The 27,051-nt window shown below is 53.1% G+C and overlaps 1 protein-coding gene across 1 annotated transcript in view; it reads left to right on the top strand.

The window, feature by feature from the left end:
• Fam222a (family with sequence similarity 222 member A) overlaps positions 1-27,051 on the top strand; it is a 44,591-nt gene that overhangs the window by 9,902 nt on the left and 7,638 nt on the right. Inside the window, exon 2 of the mRNA XM_075982871.1 lies at positions 15,892-16,019. Coding sequence (XP_075838986.1) covers positions 15,938-16,019 — 82 coding nt within the window. The 5' untranslated portion in view covers positions 15,892-15,937. The remainder of the gene's footprint in view (positions 1-15,891; positions 16,020-27,051) is intronic.

Below are 27,051 nucleotides of genomic sequence, written 5' to 3'. Positions count from 1 at the left end.
GGTCAACAGGGGCGAAGAGCAGGTGAGAGGCCTGGATCTCTGGCCCCACCCCCTGCAGGCTGCAGGTTCTCTAGGGCTCTGGTCCTCAGTCTTAAGAAGTGAAATAAGAAAATAAAATCCTGCTGAAGACTGTCTCCAGGGTCTGTGAGATCACGGCCTACAAAGCCTAGGTAGTGTTGCTGCTGGAATGGTTGCCGGCCTCCTATATAGCCAGGCACCAGGACATGACCTGTGGGCTTCAATTCCTACCCTGGGCCTTTGGGGAACATCCCCTTGGTCAAGATGTCAAGCTTGCTGGACCCGAAGACATCATGAGTGGATTTTCTCTTGTTACTGTAGACCCTTTGAGGGTGAACAACCTCTTATATACAGGGAGGGAGGGAGGCATTTGAGCCCTTCTTGCTGGGCTCGACTCAGTGTGGTGCAATCCTGTTGCCACCCTTTCAGGGCAGCTGTGGGACTGGGAAGAGATGCGGTTGCCCTAGGTCCCTGTGTACAGTAGGTGTTTAGTGACAGCAGTCACTGTCATACCACCACTAAAGACAGGACCTCAGCCTGGCCTGAGAGTCAGTGCCCTCAGTTTGGGACTGCTGGGTGGGAGGGGGTTGCTTGGTTTACTTGTCAATTTCCCAAGTAAAATTGAAGAGATGCCCATGGATGCTTAAGCCTGCCTACCGTCTGTCCCCCAAATGGAACAGTTCCCTGAACTCTTGACAGCCCAGGTGGCTGGATATGTCACTGTCATAGACCCCTCTCAACAGAAGGGAAACCAAGGTTCAGCCCTGGCCCCCAGGATTATATGACTAGGAGGTACAGAAGCTGGAACTCGAAACCAAGAATCCTTCCTGTCCTCTGTCCCCTCCCCATTGCACCTGAATGGGGACCCTCACCCCACACTGCACACCCTGAATGGGAACCCTCACTCCACACTGCACACCCTCCCTGGATGGAAGCCTCACCCCACACTGCACACCCTGAATGGGAACCCTCGCCTCACACCACACAGTCTCCCTGGACCCTTCTGAGCCTCATGTTCCCTGTGTGCAGGGTCTTCTGGGGCCAGGCTGGCTCCTCAGGGACACACTGGCCTTTGTGTCTGTTCAGCTGGCTGGACGACCAGCAGAGCGGGGAGAGGGGTGGTGTGGCCCAGCCAGGCCAGGAACAAATGCTCAGAGAGAGATAGAGGCCCCTTTGTTGTGTCTCTCAGCGGGGGAAGGGTGCTGCCAGCTGCCACCCCTTCTCAGAGGTTTGCCCACCACCCCCAGGACCAGCCGGAAGTCTGTCATCTCCCATAACCACCACCCAATTCAGAGCCTCCTCCACCAATCACCTCATTTGCTTTGGGCCTGCTGTGTGTCACCATGGGGCCAGGCCGTTATGAACCCTGATAGGATAAAGTAGTCAAATGTTACAACTTGACACAGGATGCCCTTGGTGAAATGAGAACCAAAGATGGCCTAGCCTCAGACACTGGTCCCTCTCTATGAGATGTGGGCAGACACAGCAGCAGTGTCAATGCTGTGAGTCCACGGATGGGGGTCAAGTGCAGGATCCCCACGGGACAAAGAGCCCCAACCTCAGCTTGGACTCTGAGGCCCCCAGTTCTTGTGATATCTATCCAGCCGTTGGCTTTGAATTCCAAGGCAAGGCAGGGGATCCCAGGCGAGAGAAAACTCAGAAATTTGGAGAGTGACTAAAGTCACCTGGGCTCCTAGGGGAGCTCAGATCTCCAAGCCACCACCCCTCTCCGGAGTGGGAAACACAGGCACCCACCTCCCACCAGAACAACGGCCTCTTGCCCTCAGAAACGTGAGCTGTGAGGTTGGTTTGGTTCTGATGACTAAGAGATGAGAGTGGAAAGCTAATTTTCTGGGTTTTGTTTGTTTTGGTGGCGTCTCACTGTAGCCTGGGGTGGCCTAGAACTCCCCGTAGCCAACGCTGTGCTGGGCCTCCTGGACTCCTCCAACCTCAACCTCCAGATGCTGGAATGACAGGCATGCACCACTGTGCCAGCCACATTTCTCTTTCTTTCTTCTTTTTTTAATTGCATGCAGTCAGCAACACAAAGAAAAGCTGTGCGCAGGGAGGCGCACACGCTTCAGCAATGCATGCCGTGTTGTCTGGGCGGGGAGCACGTCAGAGGTCCCAGGTCAGCCCTCCAGCCCTCAGAACCCACCCCAAGTCCCCGCCAATGCCCCCAGGAAACACCCCACTGCGTCTGCTCTACCAGAGGCAAGAGGCAGGGCCCAAGCCCCGTGAGGGCACCACCCAAACAGCTATAATCAGCAGCCTCGCCAAGACTTCAAACTCACCCAATTATCCTGCGAAGGAAAAAAAACACAAAATGAAAACAAATTAACATGTTTGCATAGAAGCTGCTGCAGCAACACACACAAGCGCGCGCGCGCTCCTGCTGGCATGTGCCCTGGCAAGGCTGAGCTGTGCCGCTGCTGCCACCCTGGCACCTACCAAGGCAGGAGATGCCCCAGTGACCAAACCATCCCCATACTGGCTGGACACGGTCTTAGGCTTCTGCGTTTTGGTTTCTTTTATCTGAGTGCTGGGTATTAGACTCAAGACCACATTAGGCAAATGCTCAACTGCTAAGCCATACCTACAACCCTTTACATTTTTTCCTTAATAAAGGAGTAGTATTTGCTGTGCACCAAACTTCTTCTCCCCAGTCTGTAAGATAGGTCTGTCATGAAGCTCTTTCTAGAGATGGGGAAGCCAGAGCACGGAGAGATCAGTGGTCCTGCCAAGCCTGCACTTCGGGCAGATGGAAGAACTCCAGACTGAATCCCAGTGCCTTTATCACTGCGCTTTCTTGTCTGCAGGTGAGGGGTCAGGGCCCCACCTGGCCTCCGAGGACCCCTGGTATCTCTAGCCTGTGTCCTTTCTTGCACATGGCCCACACAGCCCCTTCTGGCCCCATGATTTGGACTTCAGACCCTTTGTTTAGGCTGGAAGAGCTGTAGCCCCAGCCCTCAGAAGGTTGAGGCAGGGGATTTACAGTTTCAAGACTAGCATGTGACTGCCTCTGTCCTTCCTCCTAGAACATCAGGATAGTAATAGTCCCCCCTCCAGCGAGGTTAGGAGGGGGTAATGGGAAACAGGACTGAAGTTTCATTCCTGGCACCTTCTCTGTGGTGGTTCCCCATCTGCCGTGGTTTGCTGAACTCCGCCTGGCTCTCTAGCCCCACCAGCCTCTGCTGGGCATGCTTGGGCTTTGTACCAAGGTTACCCTAGCCCTGGAGTATGCAGATGTCTGGTCAGATGGCCTCCTTTCCAGAATGCTGTCAGTCCTGTAGTGGCTCCCAGAAGTCAAGGCCTGAGGTTCAGGCTGCTGGTGTGTGCCTCATCTTCTGTGGGTCTTGTAGTCTGTTGCACGCAAACGCTTTGAAAAGTTCAGTGATCTGGGTGGTGGTGGCAAATGCCTTTAATCCCTACACTTGGGAAGCAGAGGCAGGCGGATCTCTGTGAGTTCGAGGCCAGCCTGGTCTACAGAGTGAGTTCCAGCACAGGCTCCAAAGCTACATGGAGAAACCCTGTCTTGAACCATCCCCAGCCCCAAAAGAAGATTCATCGAATGTACCCCATGGAGCCCCCTCCTCTTTCTGAGAGTTAAGGTGTTGCCTACCTGCTGGACCAAGTCCCTGGCCTCCCTGCTGCTTCATTGCCACTATGGACAGATCCCTGATTTCATTGTAGTGTTCATCTCTGTAGTCTCTGAGAGCCAAGAGTGACACTCGAGTGCTCTTGTCAACCAGATTAGTCTCCTCTGCAGCCACTGAGGCAGCAAGGGACTCTGTGACTTAGGACCACCCTGCTGGTGAGTAGCAGAGCTGGATTGGAAATCAGTTTGGAGTTTGCACTTTAGCTGAAGAGCTGTTTTGTGCTTCCTGGAGCTGAACCTACCAGGACAGATGGTGGTAGTACTTTGTGGATATAGAAATTGGGTCAGTAGGACACCATGGTTGTTGAGGAGGCTGCTTGTTTGTTTCCCGACTGCCTGGCAGCTCAGACCCGAAATAACCATACAGAGACTGTATTAATCAAATCACCACTTGGCCCATTAGCTCTAGCTTCTTATTGGCTAACTCTTACATATTAATTTAACCCATTTCTAATAATCTGTGTATTGCCACGTGGCTTTGTTTACCAGGTAAAGTTGGGTAAAGTTCCAGCGTCTATCTCGGGTGGGATACATGGCTTCTCTCTGACTCCGCCCTTCTTTCTACCAGCATTCAGTTTAGTTTTCCCTGCCTAGGGAAGTTCTGCCCTGCTACAGGTCCAAGGCAGTTCCTTTATTCATTAATGGTAATCACAGCACACAGAAGGGACTCCCACAGCACATGGCTGTGCTGGCCATTTGAGGGCAAGTTCACTGGCCTTAGATGGCCCTGTTGGCATCAGCCTCTTGACCTACATCATGGCAACTAAGTAGGGCCAGGACAGTGACCTTCAAAAGTAGCCCAGTGCCCACGCCAGTAGAAGCCAGTGCCTATCTACAGACCCAAGATTTCCCCTTAGTACAGCGATCTCAGTGACTTTAGAGTCAAGTAGGCGTGGAATGATGTCCAGGCCCACCAGGTGACCTTGGACGAATTATTTCCTTCCACAGCCTCTGTAGCTTGCCCTTCTGGGTATGAGAGGCCTGAAGGATGGGTCTTCTGCCTAGCTGCTACTAGAGGAAGCAAGGGGCACCCCTCCTTCAGGACTTCCCCAGCCCTTCAGCCCCAAGGACAGGTGACAACCCAGGAGGAAGCCATCCTCCTCTCCCTGCCCTACCTGTCATGGGAGATGTGTGTTCAGCCCTCTGTGGCCCACTGTGCCAGAGTTTGTCAGGCTAAGGTGCTGAACTATGTGGTGCAGTGGGGTGGGTGAGAACCCGGATAATTTGGGCATAGAGGCCCAGCCATCCTTCCATTCGGTGCCCGCCTGCCTGGCTTGAGGCCCTACTGCATAACTGTTGGGCACCCCTGCAGAAGCCACACAGCCTCTCTGGATCTAACCTCACAGAACACTTTGAGTGGGAGTTTTGGGGGTGACATTTTGTATCAGGTAACAGAACATGGGTCTGGAAGCCTCTCTCCCCTTTTAGGGGAGAGGCTTGTCCCAAAGTCCGTCATGGAGTCTCTAATGGTGCCAAGTAGCCTGCTTCACCTTGAGTCCTGATAACAGCACAGGAGCTGGGCTGTGGACACCCTCTTCCCTGTCATGAAAAGCAGCATTCTGCTTTCGTTTGGAAGTAACATGCTAGAAGCAGCTGCATCTCAGTGCCCTGAGCTAAGCACTGGATGCCCTTTGGGGGGGGTGGGGGTGGAGTCTGCCCCGCTGTAGAGTGTTTGAGGAGCACCCATGTGTGCCTTGCAACAGCGGCCCCCTGAGCAGGCAGGCCCGGTCCTAGTTCACTGGCCACATGCTGAGCCCAGGCTATGGGGAGCCACCTGCCCCCCAAGCAGCCTGTTGTCTGGCATGTGCAGGCGCCGGGTGGCCCTTGTTCTGCACACATCTGATCCCGTCTTTTCCACATCAGATCATTTGTAACTGTCACTCGGCAATCGGCCCATTGCTGATTTAGTCTTGGCTTTGTGCTGTCACAGCCATTTTTCCATGTGGACTGATTTTGAAAGGAGGCCCGTCCTCGGTTCTGCTCCTCAGCAGTTGTGGGGAGGGTGTGTGTATGTGTTAACATGTACGTGTGTGCACACACATGGCCTCATGCATGCATGTACATGTGCGTGCACACCTTAGCCTCCTCCTCTCAGCACTCATTAGAATGTGAAATGAAGTAGGCAGCTAGGGGCTCCCGGCTCACTCCCTTCACTTCTCCTCCTCTCCTTCGCCCTCTTAAATACCTACTGTGTGCTCCAGCGTGCACACAGTGGAGCCAGTGCTCTGGCAGACAGTGCCCTAGCCTTGAAGCAAGAGGTTGACCCCAGAGTGCCACGAGGCATCATTAAAGGTGCTGATGGGTTGTGGCCCTGTGAGGGTGGTTAAAGAGGGCTTCCTGGAGAAGATGGAGCTGATGCAGAAACAAAAAGAGATGGGCTGTCTGGGGACTGCCACTTGCAGAACATGGTGACAGGGACAGGCTGGGGACAATGTAGCCAGGTGCTCTCCACAGGTGGCTACCAAGTCCGTCTCCTGTAGATTTCAAAGGCATAGTGCAGAAAGGACCGTGACATGCCTTGTCAGTACCTTGAGGTCTGGCTGTGAACCTGTAGGATTAAGCGGGGTACACTGCTAAATTTAATTCCTTTTGGCTGTAGAGAATTTATACTTACAAAGGAGCCTTCCTAACTCTGTCGGACAGTGCTGTGCGGAGAGGCCAAACCAGAAACGTAAAAGCTCTATCTAGAGGATCAGAAAGGAAGCCAGCATGACCAGGCAGTTAAGAGGACAGGGACCATGCAGGCTGTGCCGAGGAAGATATTAGAAATACCTGGAAGTCAGTGGGGGTGGGATGGGTTGTAGGTGAAAAACTTGGTCTGGACCGTGAGGGTGAAGAGCACTATGGGAGCATTGGGGCCTTGGCTCTCACAGGGCCAAGTCTGTGGCAAAAGGGTCACTAGATGGGACCTGCTGGCACTTGGCGCTGGCTCCTGAAGAGTGCTTTCTCTGCCTCTGGGTATCAGAGCTTCTGGTCCTCTGACTGACTGCCCTCATCCAGCCCTCCTCCCCAACAGCTGCTGTCTGTCCCGTGTGTGATTTGCCCTGAGCCTCCTGTCTCCTGACAGACAAAGACTGAAATCCCTTTCCAAATATTTTGAAAACTAGCAAAAACACAAGTCATGACGCTCGTCCAAAGTTAGAAGTGATGAGCTCCCGGAAGGACAAAGAAGAGAAATGCACCTCCCTCCCAAGGGAAACAGCCTCACAGCTGACCTGAGATTCAAACCAGGTGCTCCAGCTTTTGGGCTGGGTTCTTTGGAAACTGTGGTGCCCTGTGACTGGGGACATGGGTGGGCACTTTTCCTAGCCTCACTGCTGCCGTGGGGCAGCGTCTTCATCCTAGCCGTATCCTGAAGGCGCCACTCGCCCCCAGCCCCAGATGCTTCTCCCTGCTGCCACTCATTTGAGGACCATTCCAGCCAGCCAGCCTCCTCCCAGGGTCCCACTCTTCCCAGGAACTCTTCTCTTTTCTCCATCAACCGACAACTCTGCATCCTGCTCAGCTCCATCATGCAGCTTCCTCAGGTGTAAAGCAATCGTCTCTGTGGTAGAGCGCGTTAGATGTGATGTCTGTGACATGTTGAGCCAATGGGGAACACACAGAGAGACCTCCCCTCCAGCTCTTACTGCCCCTTACCTTAAACTGTGGGCTTGGGACTTGGGGTGTGCTTCCGCTTTACATGGCTTTAACTTTGCATACAGTGTTGCCTCTTCAGAGACCCCTCACACCCAGGGTGTGGTGATTGCCTCTACCCTGAGTCATTTGCCAGTCTGTGGAAAGGAGTTTGATAAAGAAATTGAGGCTCAAATCAAGTTCAGACCTAAAACTGCGATTAGTTCAGGGACAGAACTCACAGCACAGGACACAGTACTGCCACCTTCCATATGAGATTTTTGGGAGGCCTTCCTCCTGGCACCCCCAGGCTGGGTAGGCTGGGTAGGATAGCCCCATCCGATAGCCACCTGTTTTCCTACCGTGTTGTTCCACTAAGTTTCCTACCTCCTCAGAGTTGTGACCGCTCAGTGTTAGCACAGGCTCTGGCACACGGTAGGGGCTTCATATGTTGTTCCCAGAAGTTGGCATACTTGCAGAAAGGCAGACAAGGCTGTTTTCCCGGGGCTATGGCATCATTGCCCTCCCAGAGCTGGCCCCGCCCCTTTCCTGGGACTGTGCTCTGGGAGCTGGCCGTGGTGCTGAAGGACTTGGGCCAGCCGCCTACCTGCAGTCCCCTGCCCTGCCTTACAGCCGCTTGCTAAGACCCACATTTTACCCATTCTTCCCTCGGGAGATGTTTGCCTGGGGACCTACTGTATGTAGGCACTGGTGACCCACACAGAAAGGTTTGGGATCTACTTTAGGAGCCGCTTGTCAGTCACACTGCATTGTGTGTCTTCATGGACATCTTCAAAGCCCCATGGAACTTGGGCTTCAAGTGAAGGTTAAGAAGCATTGTAAAGAATATTGGCTGGGTGGTGGTGGTGCACGCCTTTAATCCCAGCACTCAGAAGCAAGAGGCAGGTGAATGTCTGTGAGTTTGAGGTCAGCCTGGTCTACAAAGTGTGTAGCTAGAGCTACACAGAGAAACCTTGTCTCAAAAAACAAAAGAAAAGCAAGCAAACAAAGAATATTATACCAGAAGGAGGGGCTGATGAGGAGCAGCAAGTGCAGAAGCCAGGTCCACAGCCTGCAGAGGAGAGAGAGCCTTGTGACAGGAGAAGCTGGCTTAGTATTCCTGTGGCTGTAGTGATGCCACAAACAAAAGCAGCGCGGGGAGGAAAGGGTTTAGTTCATCTTACGACTCTCAAGTCAGACTCTGTCCCTGAGGGAAGTCACCGAAGCAGAGCCGATGAAGGGAAGTTACTCACTGGCTCGTCCAGGTTTGCTCAGCTTGCTTTGTTAGTCACCACCGGACCAGCAGCCCAGGCTGGCCCCACCCACCAGAGGCCAGGCCCTTTCACCTCAATCAGTGATTAAGAGAACGCACCTACGGGCCAGTCTCCTGGAGACATTTTCTTCGTTGAGACTCCCTCTTCCCGAGTGCCTTTAGCTTGTGTCAAGTTGACATAAAACCAGCCAGCACAGAGGCCCACCCAAGTGCTCTGCCTACAAGATTGCCACTTTAGTTTTCGTGTTTCCCTGGCTCCAGTGCCCTCCCCAGACAGGAAGCTAGAAATAGCAGGAAAGGACCGGATGGAGAAGTGTTGAGCTAGACAAGAGCCACGGAGCTGGGCGTCTTAGCTGCCTCTGGCCTGTGCGGTGGGGGTAGAAATCCCGGCAGGAGATGAGGCTCCTGTCGAAGGGGCTCCCCTACCCCCACCTCCACCCTTAAAAGAGTGACAGTCCCCTCCTTGTGCCAGCCCGATTGGTGGTAGGAAATAATCACTTTTCACAGGCCCCTTATCCATAGCCCAGCCCTGGGCCTGTTTAATCAGCGGTGCCTACCCCGTGACTTGAAGATTCCCGGCTAGAGAGATGGAGAGAGGGGTTAAAGAAAATTACCCTGGCCTCCTCCATGCTAATGTAATCTCTAACCAGATCTGCCCAGCCGCAGCTCAAATTGCTTTTTAGATTAACATTTAATTATTAACAGGGTCCCCTGGAAGGCCTTGGGCTCTGGGAACCCGGGGTGGGGGAGGGAACAGCAGGAAGGAGGTGGGGTGGGCTTGTGCCCTGGCTGCCTCAAAGAGAGACTGATGGGAAGAGAGACCAAGAACATGACCGGGGAGGCCGAGGGAGTCAGGCAGGGAGACACAGTGGAGGGAGAGGGAGAGGAGTCCCGCTGGGGTCTGTGCAGGCTGGGAACCCTTGGCACGTCTCTGCAGTGGGCTGGATCGCAGAGGGGGTAGTGCTTTTCAGAGCCACACAGCCTGGCTTTAACCCCAGGACCACCAACTTGGTGCTGTGTCTCCTTCCTGGGTCTGGGCCTCTCAACGCTGCAGGGCTCTTCCTGTGTCCGGAGGGCAGCTGTGTGGTCAGGACAGTGTGAGAGAAGGGAGCCTTCTCTGACAGGTAAAGCAGAGCCTGTGGGAACTCCCAGGTTTCCCGGCTTCTTCCTTCCACTCTGGGTTCTATATGACAACAGGCCAGGGACCCAGGCCTGGCTCTCACATACAGCTGGTACTGTGGATTATTCTGAAGTCAAAGGGCGATGTGCTCCCACATCTAAATTCCCCATCCGGTTTCATCAGGGCCACTATACATCCTCAGGGTCACCCAGACCTCAGTGCCGAGCCCTTGCCTAGCTGCTCCCTGGAGCTGCCTTTCTCCTCTGAACTCCTCACCCCGCTGGACCTGGTGTGACCTTCCTCTTCAGGCTGTGGCCTGTATCTGGCCTTGAGTAGAGCCACAGGGACCTGCTGCTTAGGCGATTCTAGATAAAGGCAGAGATGGAGGCTGGAAGCAGCTGAATCTGCAGCCTCATGGACTCACACCTTTCCCAGAGCCCAGGTTTTTCTCCACCTCCGCCCTACTCTGGGGACAGGCTGTGAAGCAGGTGGGCGTGTCTTCCCTATGAGGGGTCGGAGGCTGGGAGGGGTAGTTCTGAGTGGGTGGTACCCTAGGCCCTTGTGGCAGGTCATGCTTACATATGTGGCTAGGGATGCGCCCCCCAGAAGGTGTTCTCACGTGTTACTGCCCAAGTGCCTGAGTGGGTTGAGGGAGGGCAGGGTTCCCCCTGCTGCACAGCACACCGGCTCTGTTCTGTTGGACAGTTGTGGGGGTGGCCTCCAGGAAGGACTTTTTCTGTGCCTCTCCTCTCTTTCCAACCCCTCTCAAGGTCGAACCCAAGCAGATTGTGGGCTTGACCAAAGCCAGGGGCTTCTGGGATTCTCCCACCTGTGATGGACTTGTCGTACAGTGGCCTGAGGCTCAGAATCTGACACCCTTGGGCTCTGCCAATTAAAAAATCCTTCTGAACTTGTACACATTGCCCCTCCTCCCCCCACAGACACACAGTGGCCATTTCCTACTGTGTGAAAGGAGGCTAAAACCAGCCTCTAGCCATGGCTGCCATGGTGGTTAGGTTGAGGGACGGGATGCACTCAGATCTGGATGCGGAGGGCTTTTGCAAGCACTAAGTGCTGTCCTCAGTACCCAGCACCTTGCTAGTTCAGGGCCTCGCTCCCACCTCTTGGGAGCCTGTTGCCCCCTGCAGCCAGACACAGAGGGATCAATGACAGAAGGTAGCAAGGCCATCCTCTTACCCAAGACAACTCTTTGAATAAAATAAAGACAGCCCTTAGGCAGCATCTGCTCCTTGTTTGCCATGCAGGCATCAGGCATAATTCTCGGCTCAGAAAGTTTCCTTCCGCCTCCCCTCCCCTGTGACAGCCCCTTATCTCCAGTCCCGCTATGAAAGGGCACACTGACAGCTGGGGGTGTTATCTGGTGGAGCGGACCTTTTCCTTGGGTGTCTCCCAGATAAGACGTCTTATCAGCCCCCACGTCAGGGATGGGGCCAGAGCATTCTAATCATTGAGGCTTATGACATTTCCCCTCCCCTCCCCCGCCCCCCTTTATTATCAAAGTCACAAAAGGCCTGAGCTTTATAAACAGTCCGATTTGCAGACAGTGTGGCTCTCCAGATGGCCTTCGGCTGGGCCCGACGGTGATGATTCTGTGCTGGAGGGTTGAAGGACCCACCATCTGCAGACTGGGTGAGGCTGGGCAAGGGGAAGGCAGGCATGAGTGTTTCAGGTGCCCACTACAGCCCTGTTCCTGGCTTGCTGGTATCTTTGTGCCAGACCGTCGATATCTCTGGGCCTTCATCTCACAGTAACCAGATGTTTTGGTGCACCATTCATCGGATGCCTTAGTTTTACTTTATTTGTATATCTGTGTGAGGGTGTGCCACGTATGTGTGCTGTGTATGCGTGTGCCACGTATGTGTGCTGTGTATACATGTGCCATGTCTGTGTGATGTGTATACATGTGCCATGTCTGTGAGGGTGTGCCATGTCTGTGTGATGTGTATACATGTGCCATGGCTGTGTGAGGGTGTGCTGTGTATACATGTGCCTTGTCTGTGTGAGGGTGTACCATGTCTGTGTGATGTGTATACATGTGCCATGTCTGTGTGAGGGTGTACCATGTCTATGTGATGTGTATACATGTGCCATGTCTGTGTGCTGTGTATACATGTGCCATGTCTGTGTGAGGGTTTATCATGTCTGTGTGATGTGTATACATGTGCCATGTCTGTGTGAGGGTGTACCATGTCTGTGTGATGTGTATACATGTGCCATGTCTGTGTGAGGGTGTACCATGTCTATGTGATGTGTATGCATGTGCCATGTCTGTGTGCTGTGTATACATGTGCCATGTCTGTGTGAGGGTGTATCATGTCTGTGTGATGTGTATACATGTGCCATGTCTGTGTGAGGGTGTACCATGTCTGTGTGATGTGTATACATGTGCCATGTCTGTGTGATGTGTATACATGTGCCATGTCTGTGAGGGTGTGCTGTGTGTATGCATGTGCCATGTCTGTGTGATGTGTATACATGTGCTATGTCTGTGAGGGTGTGCCGTGTATATACATGTGCCTTGTCTGTGTGAGGGTGTACCGTGTATATACATGTGCCTTGTCTGTGTGAGGGTGTGCCGTGTATGCATGTGCCTTGTCTGTGAGGGTGTACCGTGTGTATGCATGTGCCTTGTCTGTGAGGGTGTACCGTGTGTATGCATGTGCCTTGTCTGTGAGGGTGTACCGTGTGTATGCATGTGCCTTGTCTGTGAGGGTGTACCGTGTGTTAGCATGTGCCTTGTCTGTGAGGGTGTGCCGTGTATGCATGTGCCTTGTCTGTGTGAGGGTGTGCTGTGTATACATGTGCCTTGTCTGTGAGGGTGTGCCGTGTGTATGCATGTGCCTTGTCTGTGTGAGGGTGTGCTGTGTATACATGTGCCTTGTCTGTGAGGGTGTACCGTGTGTATGCATGTGCCTTGTCTGTGTGAGGGTGTACCGTGTGTATGCATGTGCCTTGTCTGTGAGGGTGTACCGTGTGTATGCATGTGCCTTGTCTGTGTGAGGGTGTACCGTGTGTATACATGTGCCTTGTCTGTGTGAGGGTGTACCGTGTGTATACATGTGCCATGTCTGTGAGGGTGTGCCGTGTATGCATGTGCCTTGTCTGTGTGAGGGTGTACCGTGTGTATGCATGTGCCTTGTCTGTGTGAGGGTGTACCGTGTGTATGCATGTGCCTTGTCTGTGTGAGGGTGTACCGTGTGTATGCATGTGCCTTGTCTGTGTGAGGGTGTACCGTGTGTATGCATGTGCCTTGTCTGTGTTAGGGTGTGCCGTGTATGTACCTCCTGGACTTGGAGTGACATGGGTGCTGGAAACCACACTCAGGTCTTCTTTAAGAGCAAAAAACACTCAAGTGTGGAGTCTTCTCCCCAACATCTACTTTCCTGGCCAGACACTGGGGCAATGGAAACAAATAAGACGCGGCCCTCACCCAATAGAAACTCACGGTCCAGCGGAGACCGGTAGACATGAAGTTGGCGAGTACAACGCAGTGTGACTAGGGCTGTGCTGAGGGACCCCCTGATGGCCAGCCAAGCCCTCTGAAACAGCCCTAAATAAACATGGCTGTGACAGTTGCCACAGGCCCAGGTACAGCAGCTGCCATGGTCTGGAGGTATGAGGCAGCCAGGAGGAGGGCTTGGGGCAGCCTTGAGAGACCTGGGTCAGGCAGAGGGCTGGTGATGTGGGGAGAATTTAAAGGCCAACCTGGCCCCGGCTCTTCTGAGATCTATCCCTCCCCGGTCCCCACAGCAGGACACAGGGTTGGGCAGAATGGATTGTGATCTGGGAGACTTGAGGATGCTGAGAAGCCCCCTCTCCACCTCCCCGTGAAGCTGGTGTGCTAGGCTGTGGGGTCAGTGAACCTGGTTCCTCCAGAGGTGGAAACTGAAGAATTGCCCTGAGAAGCTGAGGGGAGCCAGAAGCGGACACCAGTCATCTTTTTCCCCCAGCCTGGTGGCCCCCATGGCCCTCGGACTGCTTGAACATCCCAGCTCTGGAGACAAGAGGCCCTGGGCAGCAGGAGTACCCCAGCAGGCGGGCTGCCCCCAGTCAACAGCTGTAGTCCATCATGCCCGCGTTAGCTGCACGTGTGCCAGGGTGGGTGCCTGCCAGGATGCCTTCATCCTGGAGTGAGGTGGGACTCTGGCCTCATGCACCTGGGTTAGGACCCTAGAATAATGAAATGGCTTTTATAAGCCAGACAGCACTTCCCAGCCGTACAAGGACTGGGGGACTCTAGGCTCTGGCCTTTCTCCACCTAGCCAAGGGTTTGTGGGAGCCAGACAGCCCCGGGGGGTCCCAGGTTCTGCGCCCTCCAGTCCAGCATCACCTGTGAAGAGAAGAGCATAGGCAGGTTTTGAGCTTCAGGGTGGCAGGAAACAGATGCTGTGTGTGTGTGACCAGTCCTGCGTCCCCAGGGACCCCACTCGTGTGATGCAGTGTGACACAGGTATATATTGCATGTGCACAAGCGAGCACCTACATTGTGTGGAAACCAGCACACTCTGTGTAAATGGGGCGGACTGTGGCCTCCAGGCCAGACTGTGGCATGTGGCGGCGGCGGCGGCGGCCTCGGCAGGCCTGTCTCTGCCACCTGCTCCCATCCCCGTCCCTGAAGAGCCTCCCTGCTTTCCGCCGTCAAGGACTCCAGCCCGCAATAAGCTGCACTTCACTCCTCCTTAAGCTGTGCCATTTCTGCCTGATTGTAATGGCATATTTTAAAATTACCAGAAATCAAAGCCGAGAAGTGGATATTGCTGCTTTTATTGCCTCGCTGTGTTGAGACTGGGGGAGGGGAAGAGCATTCCACCCTCCCCCACATCTGTCCATCCCCCACTTCCTTTTTCTTTCTTTCTTTTTTCTTTATAGACAGTAATAGGAGAAAATTGGTTTTGAAACTGAATAAAAGTCCCTTTCAGAGGAAATCTTTACTCACGGGTACCTCTGCTGAAAGTAAAATAGAGCATAATGAAAGGTGGTTACGTGATTGTCTTTCATTTACCGAGAGGCCAGGACAGACGGGAGGCTGCCACCGTCTCGGGGAATACAAGATTGGAATAATTGCGCCGTAACAAGGAGCTTGTTGTGAAATTAGTATCCTAAGAAAGTGGTGAAAAAAGGCTTTGCTCATGAATACTTCATTATCAGAAGCAGCAGAATTCTGGGCTTCAGACACCTGTTTAGTATTAAATACCTTCCCTCACTCCCCTTAAACAGCCCCTCCTCGTTTGCAACCGGCGCAGGATGGAGGCACCCCAGGCTGGCTGCCAGGGACAGGGATGGGTGGGATGGGGAGGATTCAAGGACCTCGGGGTACCCAGGCTGGGGAGAAAGAATGGGGGGGCCCCACTGGGACGCTCCCTTCTTCCACAGTGGCCTCCAAGACTGGCTTGTCCTGGGCCCAGTGCTCAGGGTAGCTACCACACCCTCAGGAAGGCAGGCTTTGTGGGGACACATGAACTTCCTGTGCCCCGCTACCCCTGGCATCTGACTTGGTGAGGTGAATAACAAAACGGGCTATGGGATGGCCCATCTGAGCTGCCGTCTAGTCTAAGGGCTGCTGTGGGTGACTCTGGCCTACCCTTCCTACTTGGAGTGAGCATCCCAAGCCGCCTCCTCAGGACACCTTCCTGACACTCCTCCAGGGTACCATGAGAACACCCCCAAACAGGTGCCACACCAGTACTTACGGTATCAGGGACACCTGAATGCTCCTGTATGGACCGCAAAGATGACCCCGTGAGCTAGGGCCAGATCTATCACAGGATTATGAGAGAGTGGGGGTCTACCACCAGCCAAAGCACAGCTTGACAGGACTGGGAGTCTGAAACAGTTGGCTGTGGCCCACACACCAGCTAGCCAAGGGTTTATGAGGCTCATGAGTTCTGGCTTTGATGTGGTAGGAGGGGCCACCTCTGATCCTGTCCTGTGATGGCTTTGTGGCACCTATGGATACCTCAGTTTCTCCATCGGAAGGAGATAGAATGTCTGTCTGTTCTGAACATCTGGCCCGAGGTACACATGGTGGCACCCCCTCATCCCAGAAGCTGGGGAACATATGCTGTAGGCTTACATAGAGAGAGGTCTAAAAAACAACCGGTCTCTGATGTTCCTTGGGGTGCCGGGGAGGGTGGGAGGTTCTTGGTGCAGCTCTCAGTGACCAGTGCCTCGTCTCCCTCTTCACAGGAACCCTGCTGCAGAACGTGCCCCGCCTGGGGCTCCCAGCTCAGTCATGCTGGCCTGCCTGCAGAGGACTCAGGACCCACCCAGCCAACACCTGGCCTGCCCCAGCAAGAGCCTTGAGCTTCGCAAGTGTGAGTGAGACCCCTCCCCTGCCTCCTGTTCCCTGTTCCCTCCTCTGCACACTCTGAATCCCGGGATTTGGTTTCTGCTCCTCAGGTCGGAGTGGGCCATGCTGGGGTGTCGAGTGTGACCCCTGCTGGGGTGTTCATGCAGAATCTCTACACTGAGATACCTTGGAAGGCCTGGGCTCATCCCCCTGGGAGACACCCACAACGTGCCTCCACGTCAGAGTTCTGGGCGTCACCCCAGCACTCGGGAGGGAGGCCAGCCTGGACTGCATACTTCATGACAGAAAGTAGGGATGGGACATGGGTCTCCAGTGAGGCGCAGCATGGCCTCTGCCCTGCAGCCTGGAAGCAGCTGTCCACACTGGTGCTGCTGCTCCAACTATTTATTTATCCTGAAAGCAAAATTCTTGTCCATCCTTCCTAAGGACGGAATGAGAGCCTGGAGCCCCACCCTCAGAGGCAGCTGGTGTCCACTTCCTGTGTGCCCTCAGATGTTTTATGTGCTTTGGCAAATGCTTGCACATCTGATGTGGTCCAGCACCTCACTTGGCCATCCATCCTCCAGGTCACCTGCCAGAGAGCTGCCTCTTTCCGTGTCCCTTTCTCTGGCGAGGATGAGCCATGATTTATTTGGCCAGCCCTCTCTTTAAACTGTCCACAGCTTGTTGATCTGATAAGTGATGTGGCAATAAACCCGGTGTTGTCACCAGGTGTGAATGCAGCGTGGGGAAACTCTGGAAGAGGAGATACGGCGTCAGGGCATGTTAGACCCTTCATCATTCTGGTGGGTGTGATCTGGCAGCCTTAACGGTTACACCCTGGGACAGTGTGCAGCCATGTAAAGGACCACTTCCCCACATGGTCGTGCGCACCAGGACAGGCTCTGGCCCCTGGGCGGTGGGTTTACTGTGTAATTCTCATTTCAGATGACACCAATTCAGCGTCTTTGAATCAGGCCGTTTGTTTCGCTTTGAACATTCTGTGCGTCTATTGGGCTGTTTTCTGATGGGGTGCATGTTTTTGTCCGTCTTGGTTACCTGTAGGAGCCACTGTGTGTGACATGAGAACAGCATGTCTCCCTTGGTTTGTCCCAGTTCACCAGAGCTCCTTTGTGGCTTGGTTTTAAGTCAGATGTGGGGGACCCTTCCCCAGGCTGCTCTCTGAAGGGAAACCATCTCCCCAAGCTTCCTTCCACTCTCTTGTTTAAAAGTAGATGACCTCCCTGATTCAAAAGGCTTCCTTTTACACACACACACACACACACACACACACACACACACACACACACACACACACACGTGTGTATATATATAGTATTAAAAAGATTTCCCCAGCACTCAGGAGACAGAGGCAGGCAGATCTGAGTTCGAGGCCAGCCTGGTCTTCATAGTGAGAGAAACCTTGTATCAAAACCAAAACAAAATTGTTTTGTAACTTTACTGGTTTAAAGTGTGAGGTTGAGATCTTGTGTGATCAGAATCAGGCAGGTACTGGTCTCTTTCCTTTCTGATTGGCAACTCTGGGGGTTTGAACCAGGTCCTCATTCACGCTAAGCAACATCTCTTGCCTCTGAGCTAGAGCCAGGTCCACCAGGCTCATCCGTATTTATCCACCCCCACCCCATTTTGTTTTCATTCTTTTTTGTTTGTTTGTTTTGAGGCAAGGCCTTGTGTAGCCCAGGCTAGCCTTGAGCTTACCATGTAACCAAAGATGACTTTAACCTCCTGATGCCAGGACAGGGGTCACACTACCACAGCCGGCTCTCGTTGCTGAGGGTTGAAAACTGGCGAGTTTACTGAGCCAAGACCCCGTTCAGCCCGCAGTGATCTCTGGGCAGACTCACAGGCTGATTAGCATCAGCAGTCACGCAGCCTCAGACCCAGCGACAGCTGCCGCCTCCCTCCGCCCCTTCTCCACAGAGAAGTTCAGCTCACATCTGTCACAACTGACTTGCGCACCACGCATGCTCTTTTGTGGGTATTTTTTTCTGTAATTACATTTATTTATTTTATGTGTGAGCACATACACACCAGGCACATGGGGAGGTCAGAGGACGGTTTGTGGGAATCACTTATCTCCTTCCATCATGTGGGTCCCCAAAATCAAACTGAGGGCCCTTGGGCTTGGTAGCCAGCCCTTTAACCTGCTGAGCCGTGTGACTGGCCCAGTGTGGCTGGTTCTCCAAGGTCAGCCACATTGTAGCACTGATAACACAGATAGCTTCATGCTCCTTAGTAACCCACTCCAGATTTCCATGGTAACCTTGTTTATTTGCCTTCTGACCTGAAGAGCCACTTCCTTAGGGGTGGCATTCATGGTGCAACTGCACACCTTGACAGATGGATCCCAGGAGTCACGTAACACTCTTTCCCTCCAAAAACGAGGCATGCCTGTGTGTTCACACTCCTCCCGTGTCCCGAGGCATGCCTGTGTGTTCACACTCCTCCCGTGTCCCGAGGCATGCCTGTGTGTTCACACTCCTCCCGTGTCCCGAGGCATGCCTGTGTGTTCACACTCCTCCCGTGTCCTGAGGCATGCCTGTGTGTTCACACTCCTCCCGTGTCCTGAGGCATGCCTGTGTGTTCACACTCCTCCCGTGTCCCGAGGCATGCCTGTGTGTTCACACTCCTCCCATGTCCTGAGGCATGCCTGTATGCTCCTCTCGTGTCCTGAGGCATGCGGTTCACACTCTTCCCGTGTCCCCGGGAATGTTCTAGCAGCCACTGCCTTTAGCTTCAACACGTTTGCGGCCAGTTTGCTTCCGGAGAGGAGAGCGTTTTTTTGATGCGCTACTTCCTGCGTCGCGAGGCTGATCCTGTGAACACTGCTGCCCCCTGCCACCTTGCATCCTCTTGCTAAAAGGACTTTCCAGTTTAATCTCACCCGTTTTACAGTACTCAGTGAAAATGAGAATTTCATGCTTTTTGAGAGCAGCCTCGTGCAGTCCAGGCTGGCTCCAGACTCGCCGTCTAAGTGAGAATGCATTCATCATGCTGCCTCCCCCTTCAGGGAGCTGGACTTGCAGGTGTGCACCACCGTGTTGGGTTTGGTTGTGTGTGTTGTTGTTTTAAGACAGGGTCTTCTATGTAGCCCTGGCTGGCCCGGAGCCTGCTATGTAGCTCAGGCTAGCCTCAACCTCCCCAGTGCTGGGATTAAAGATGTGGGCCCCTGGCCTCCATATCTGGCTCCTATGTTATCTTTAATTTGTTTTGCTGAGTAGGGGGACTGTGTGGCTGTCTTCTCGGGAACACTGATGATAGTGGTACGCATCATTCCAAATACTGTAGCTTGCAGATAGCTCTGCCAAGGAAATGCTGGCTGTGCAATGAGTGTTTGTTCAAGTTGAGTCAGTCTCCCTTTTATTAAAGGTTTATGATCATGAACGGGGCGTGGACATTTCCAGGTGGCTGCACAGGTTATGAGCCTGTGAGCAATGATGTCACGGGACACCTTTGTGTTGAAGGATCCTTGCATTCTGGTTGAACCCCAGAATGTGGTCATGGGGGGGATCGCCCTCTATAACATACTTTCAGGATGTTATTTTAGGCTTGGATCTGTTATTTAAGGTTCTTGCTTTAGAGTTTTTCAGCATTCTTGAAGACAGGGTCTTGTCATGTAGCTCTAACCTTACTCCCATGCCCCCCATCAGAACAATTGGTTTGTTGTTGGCTGTTGCCACCTGCAGCCTTCCCGCACTCCTGTGCTTGGTGACAGTTAAGTGGAGTTGTAAAGCCTGCTCCGTTCCAGGGTAAAACTTAAGCCAGCGTGTGAGCCGGTGGGGCCAGTGTGTATGCCGGTGGGGCCGGGGTGTGAGCCGGTGGGGCTGGGGTGTGAGCCGGTGAGGCTGGGGTGTGAGCCGGTGGGGCTGGCAGCCTTTTAATGCTGCTTGTTCTTTCTTCTCTGGTAATTGTTTTAATTGTTTTCCTGCTCCTTGAATGGCTCTGATAAAGAATTTTGAACATAATTTGATGCAGGTTTTTCGATGAGGATACATAGTGTGGTGTGATTTGATCCCTGTCTCATGTGCGGCTTCCCGCACGGCTCTAGGGCTGCTTCAGCCACCAGCGAGCCCCAGGCATTCCGGTGCTGGGGTACAGTCACGTGTCACCACACTGGTCCTGTGTGGGACCGAAGGATCACAGGCTCTTACTGAGCCGTCCTCTAGCCTCGTGCCCGATCTCGATTACATTAGCTAATGACGTGATCTATTGCCGTTCCCCAAAGATCAGCCTGTAGTATTTATTAGTAATATTACCCTTTCAGGGATTCTAATTCATTGATTTATGCTTTTATCTTTATTAAAATCTTTCTGCCTTTTGAAGTTATTTTTTGAATTAGAGACTTAAATTTTTTGATTTTTACTTAATTTTTTAAAAATGACAATTTCTCTGTGTGCGTGTGAGAAGTAGTGTGCTCCACAGCTGGGGGTGGAGCTCAGAGGACACATTGCAGGAGTCAGTTCCCCGCTTCTCCCGTGGCCAAGGACTGCACTCAGGTCTTAGGTTTGGTAGCAAGTGTCTTTACCCACTGAGCTGGGCAATGAATGCTTGACAGTGATTTTTATTGTTTTTTTAAAGAAAAAGGCCACAAAGTCTAGACTTGTATTTTGAATTTTACTTTCTAGTTGCTTTAAAGTTTTGATTTCTGATTTTTTTCTTCATCTTGACTTTCCCGAGCTCTGCCTGTCCATCGAAGCAAGAAGATTGTGTGTGTGTATGCGTGCACACGCGTGCGCGCATGTGTGTGTGCTATGATCGGAGATGCCTCTAAAAATAAATTAAAGGTTTTTTGTGTGTCTAAAGACATATCACCCCCAAAAAATACCAGCTCTTTTCTGCAGCGCTTCATGGTACAAAGTAAGCTTCGGTTTAGTTTAGTTTTGTTTCGTGTTTCCGATGAGGACTGTCTGGTTCAGGGTTTGATGGACACTTGTATTCTCCCCTGCACCTGCCTGGATAAGGAGCCAACGCCCTCTGCTTTCTTCTCGTAGAATCCGTAGTGATACTGCGGTTCTGTTTAATGTGCAGATATTAGTCCTGCAAACCTTCATGGGAAGAAAATCCTTAACTAACAAAGTTGTTTTAGCACTTTGGGGCCTGGAAGAGATTTTAAGACACTCAGTCTGCTTTTGAGCTCACATTTCTCTTGACACCTTCACCAGTTCTCTGGATTACTGTCTTTCCGTGTGACTCTCCTGTTGTAGAGCTAGACTAAGCTTTGTGACCCTAACACACCACTCCCCTTTTACTACATATGAGGTGTGCCTTCCTTCCTGCCTTCCTCTATTGCCCTCCACCACCTCTCTCTGAACCCATTGCTCGCCGGTTGGCAAAACTGGATGCTCAGGCACTCCAAGGATCCCCTTGTCTCCACGCCTCTCCTTCATATACACTCAGGGATCTGAACTTAGGTTCTCGTGTTTGTAAGGCAGGTACTTTACAGACAGAGTCGTGTGTGTCATTTTCCCTGAAGAAGATGATGGAATCAGTGTGTTCTGCGGTTGCTCCGTGGAGCTGACTTCATGTCTGCAGCCTCAGCAGCTGTGCATGGCATCTCCTGGTCCCGTCCAGTAAAGACAAGAATGACACTGAGCTATAACCGGGCCCTCGGTCCCTTCTGTGGTCAGCAGTACCCTCGCCTCAGCCTCTCTGGCGTTATCCCAGTTCCTGCTTCTGTTTCTCTGTGTCCTCAAGAAATAGGATCCGTGCACCATCGTGTTAGCCTTCTGCTCTGTCTTCTAAAGTTAGCTGGCTTCCAGGGTGCTGCAGGGCAGCCGTGGGCAATCCATAGTCATGATTTCCTACCTTCCAAAGGCTCCATTCCTTGTACCTCTACTTGGGAGGGTTAAAGAAAACACAACTTCATGCCATCCTGCGCTCACCCCACCGCTGCCCCTTGTTTTCAAACTTAGACGTCCTCTGTATCCAGTTACTTTACCAGGCTGTCTTGGGATGACCTGTTTTCATCCCTTTCCAGGATTGCAGCCTCTAAACCAGGCTCCTACCTTTGTTTCCCTCCTTCCCCTCTGCGCCTGCGCTCTCTCACGTGCATGCCTGCTCTCTTCTGCTCTCCCTCTCCCCCCCCCCCTGCACTTTGAGGAACATTCTCTTCTCTTGCACAGTTGCTTTGTGTTCCCGCTTCACAAACACAGTTGCTTTTATATGTTTCCCCTGCAGTCTGTCTCTCCTTGAAGCACTGGACTGTCACTGCCATCTCTTCTCTGGTGACAGTCATCTCTGGGGATGTAGTTTGACATCAACCCTGACCTTGCCCGAGCTTCATTCTGATGAGGTCTCATGCTTGTTCAGTGTGGCTTACCTTTGCAGGAAGTGAGTTTGTCCGGCCCAGCTGTCTGCCGGAAGTTCATGGTTCAGGAAGGCTGAGGCCATGTCCTGATGGGACTTTCTCGGTGTCATGGATGCAGCCACCCCTCCTCCATCGCTGCCGGGCTTCAGAGCAGGTGCGGCATGGCTCTGTGACTGTATTCCTAGTCCTGTGCTCTCTCCAGCCAAGTGTGTTCCCTGCACCTCTCCTGTCACTAGAGAGGGACTTCGGCTTTGCATTTGGGGTGTCTCTGGGCCTTGAGGGGTACATGCTGCTGCTCAGTGAGTGCATTGTGACTTTTCTACGGTTTTTTCACCCCACTTGATCTATACAGTATGCGTCTTTGTTTGCATCCAGGCCTTAGTGGCATGTGCACTTTACACGGATAATGGCACATTGAGACACAGCTGGGCATCTGGGGCATTTTTAGTCAGTTCAGTTCTTGTAGGAGGGCCTCACTCTCCCAGGATCTGCCGTCGTTGTTAGATAGGGTCTCGCCGTGTAGTCCAGGTTGGCCACAAACTCCTGGCCATCCTCCTGCCTTTGCCTTCCAAGTGCTGGGAGCGTAGGTGTGGCCACTGTGCTGGTTGGGCAGTGGCTACATTTCCTTACTGCTCCAGGGCTGGAGCAGAAGAGTACAGAAGGCCATCATGGCCCGCCTCTTCCCACTCCAGTCCTTTCCCGGTCTGTACCTACCGGAGAAGACATGGGGTCTGGCCTAGAGGGAACAAGGAAGGAGACGAGGGAATTATGTCCCAGGCTCCGCTGCCAGACCCACCCTGACACCTGGATGAGGCTTCTGCCTTTTCCTTCTAGGTATGGTGATAGGTGTGGAGCCCTCTCCTCTCTTTGTCCCAAGCAGAACTTAGGATGAAAAGGCTGGCCTGAGCTCTGGGCCACGCTGGTTACCACTAAGGTAGGAAGGTCTTGGCCAGGCTATGGACAGCGTGACCTTGGACAAGTTGATCAGTCTCCTGGGACCTGTGTCCCCTTCTAGAAAGCAAAGGGACAGAAAGTGGATAGAAAAAAGTCTAGCTCTGGCTACCTGTGATGGGTAACATCAGAAGATACAAGGAGTAAGGGAGCCAGCTTGAGGCCCTGTCCTTTTCCTGTACTAGGGGATCACAGTAGCCCGACTTAAAGAACTGTGACAAGAATCAGCCGCCACGTGTGCCCAGAACACACACCCGAGGGACCAGAAATGGTCAGAGCTTACATCGCTAGCAGAAAGTGACTTGAAAGAACGGAGGATGTGTGTCCCCTCCCCTCCCTTAGGCCTAAGAGCTGAGCCTTCCCAACTGGCCAGAGTCCTAAGGTCCCAAGCCAGACCTGCTCAGCCCCCAGAACCCTCTGTCTCAGCTCTGCAGGCCCTCACCAGAGTTGTGTTCTGCTGAAATACAAGCTCTGTGGAGTCCCAGGGAGGTAATGTGTAGCTGGTGGGGGAGGGTTCAGGGACTGGGGCTCTGCTATGCTCAAGGGCACGGGGGGGGGGGGCTGGGCAGCTGTGCAAGAGTAGTGGGTAGCTTGTGCCAGAACCTTACCCCCCTTCCAGGATCCAAGATGGATGGATTAAGGGGTCAGGTGCTGGCTGGACCCCACACAAGCCATGTGTGTGACGTTGATTGGACACTATGACAGGAATAAGAAGGAAGGAGACCATCACGGGTGGGTGCCAATGCCAGCACTTTGCCTGTCCCCTTCCCAGCCCAGTACCATTCCTTGCCGTGACTGAGAAACACTGAAGGGCATGTAACTCAGGAGCGGTAGACTTTCAGCCTGACTGACCCTTCCCTACTGCGGGACATTCCCTGTGATCTGCCAAGTGGAGTCTGCCCCAGTGACCTTCCAGCCGCTGGCATTTCTACAGGGGCCAGCAAGACGGCTCAGCAAGTGAAAGTGCTTGCTTCCCAGCCTGCTGATGTCTGGGGCACATGGGAGAGAACTGGCTCCAGTAAGCTGTCCCCTGACCTCTACGTGGGTTGCCGTCCCTCTGTCAAAAGAAAAATGTAAAAGAAAAACTGCATGGGGCAAGGGATCCTAGTAGCCAGCAAGCCAGCAAAAGAAAAGGAACACGTGTCAGGGCCAGACGTAGGACATCGGGAGAAGGCAACTTGAGCAAAAGTGTGGCTCTAACAGCGTTCTGCCGCAGAGGCTGCCTGCCTTTGCGTGCCTTTGCGTGCCAACAGCCGCTCTCAACCTTATAGGCCACATAGCCGCATGTGATTTAATATGAAGCAGCAGAACTGTTCTAATAAAGCCTCCCTGGTGGTGGGGCTGGGGAAGATCGCTGCCCTCACGCTCTTACCTTGCACATGCGAGGACCCGAGTTCCAGCCCTATGATGTGTTGTTTTGTTTGGAGGCGGGGTCTGCCTCCGCCTCTCGGGTGCTGGGGTGTGTGCCTGTGCCCAGCACCTCGACTTTATTAGTCTCGAGTGCTCTGAATATGTTCCATGCGCTTCCTGGCTGTTATGTATCTTCTTGAGGAAGTCTGTGCATTTCCTGTTTCAACTCCATTACTTGCCTTTCTCTCAGAGTATGCAGGCCCCACGTGTGTTCTGGGTCCTAGTCCTGTTTCACGGCGTGAGTTGCAGGAATCCTCTCCCGTCGTACAGCTGTCTTCCTCACACTTCCTGACTCCCCTTTGAAGCACCAACTGTTTTCATTCTGGTGACGTCATGTCCATTGTCAGGTGCTTTTGTGCAGGTTCTGTATGACTCGTGTTTTCTTGCGAGCATCTCTAGTCTTCAGGCCAGTGAGACAGCACAGTGGGTGGAGGTGCTGCCACCAAGTCTACAGACCTGAGTTGATGCCCGGGATCCACATGGTGGGAAGAGTTGCCATCTTGTGCCTATGTGGGGCTTGCTCTCCTCCACCACACAGAGTAAATAAAAGGGGTTTGGAACATTTTAACTTTCTTTGTACTCTTCTGACTACACTCTTGAGTTGATCTTTGCATATGGAAATGGTCCAACCTCATTATTTTGAATATAGCTGGTGTTCTCGCCACCAATATCTAGATATCGAGTTATCTTCAACACAGTCACTGGAAAGACCACTCTTCTCTACTGAGTGGTTATATGAATTTGTACCCTGACCTGCTGGTGCCTCTCTCTTTCTGTCTGGTTCCCACAATGGCCCGATTGTTTTAACTCTTTGTTAAGTTTCAGAATTAGAAATGGTTTGGACTTTTCTGGATTCCCTAATTTCAGGACCTGCTTCTTAGTTTTTGCAAGGAGGCCCAGCTGCTGTCCTGAGTCTCCCAGTCCATGAACATGGGATATCTTCCCATTTATTTTCTTTCTTTGAACGTTTCATCGCTTTCAGATTACTTTGTTCTTCTGTTAAAATTTGTTCCTATTTTTTTGATGCTGTTTTGAATAGAATTAAGGGTTGTTTCTGTGCTGTTTCTCCCGGTGCTAGGGATAGAACACGGGGCCTTCTCCCTACTCAGCAACTGCTCTGCCCAAGGTGCACCCTCAGCCCTGGTGTTTCATTTTGTTTTCTGAACTGTGAGCAGGTGGAAACAGAACTGGAAGAAAGCAGGTGTCTGGTAGTGGGCAGAGGCCATGAGCCCCGGGGAAGGAGGCTTGGCATGCACTGCAAGGACGAGTCAGGTTGGCTCTTGTGTGCATGGTACAGACTAGAGTCACGTGTGACTGATACAGCCAGGCTGAAGGGCAAGTGAGAAATCGTGAGGGACAGGCAAGTTAGGGTGGGGAAGGAGGGAAGTGAGACGGTGGCCACCCCAGGGCTCCAGCCAGCCTGGGGGTGAGGAGGGGGGGTAGGGAGTAAGGGGGGGGTTGTGGGGGTGCAGGATGTCCCGTAATTAGATCTTGTGGCTTTATTCATGTGCTCACACATCGGAACGTTCTCCCACTTAATCCTTACCCCCTGCCCCAAGAGATAGGACACACACACGCGCGGCACATAGGACACACACACACGCGCGCGGCACGCACACACTCTCCAGAGCGCACCTGGAATTATCCAGGGTCTAATCCTCTGTTTGACCACCAGGGGTCAGTACCTGCAACAGATTGGGGTCCCTGGGACAGCCAGCAAGGTGCCAAGCTGCCACCCCGTGACTGCTTGAGTCCTTCCCAATAAAGACCAGAGAACAGCTGCTCTCCCCTGCCCAGTCGTCTCCCCCCACCCCCAGCCCGGAGCGGTCTCATTAGGCATTCTGCTGGTGCCACCGGCTAATTAGTGTCACGTTAATTGAGCATTCAGGAGGCTGCCACCTCCAAGGGCATAGTGTCACAGTGAAGGGGAATGCAGATGAAGGGTGGTGCCCTGGGACTTCCTGGTCCCCTGTGGAGGGCAGGGGCTGGACGGAAGAGGATGCTATTACCACTCTCCCAGGCCTGTGACAGCACCGGCCTGTACTCGAGAAATCTGAGCTTCCCGTGAGTCAGGAGGTGACTGGGCCACCTCGGGGAGACCCAGTTCTAATGTGCTGCTCCTGGGCCCCAGGCTCCTGCGCCCCAGGCTCCTGCGCCCCAGGCTCCTGGGCCCCAGGCCTCTGAGCCCCAAGCTCCTGAGCAGGCCTGCCCTCTCCTGTCAAGTGAAGTTGGCCCCAGTATAAACCTCCCAAAACAGCCTGAGCCCTGGGCCACCTCAATGATACAGGCCTAGATCCTGCAGGGCATCTGGAGCCCAGGACTAGGAATTCTGGGATGGCGGCTCCCCACTCTCCTTGAAGAGGCATCT

This window comes from Microtus pennsylvanicus, chromosome 1, assembly GCF_037038515.1.
Source record: "Microtus pennsylvanicus isolate mMicPen1 chromosome 1, mMicPen1.hap1, whole genome shotgun sequence".
Lineage (NCBI taxonomy): Eukaryota > Metazoa > Chordata > Mammalia > Rodentia > Cricetidae > Microtus > Microtus pennsylvanicus.
The sequence above is the reverse complement of the archived record's forward strand: the minus strand, read 5'-3'. Positions and strand labels throughout refer to the sequence as shown.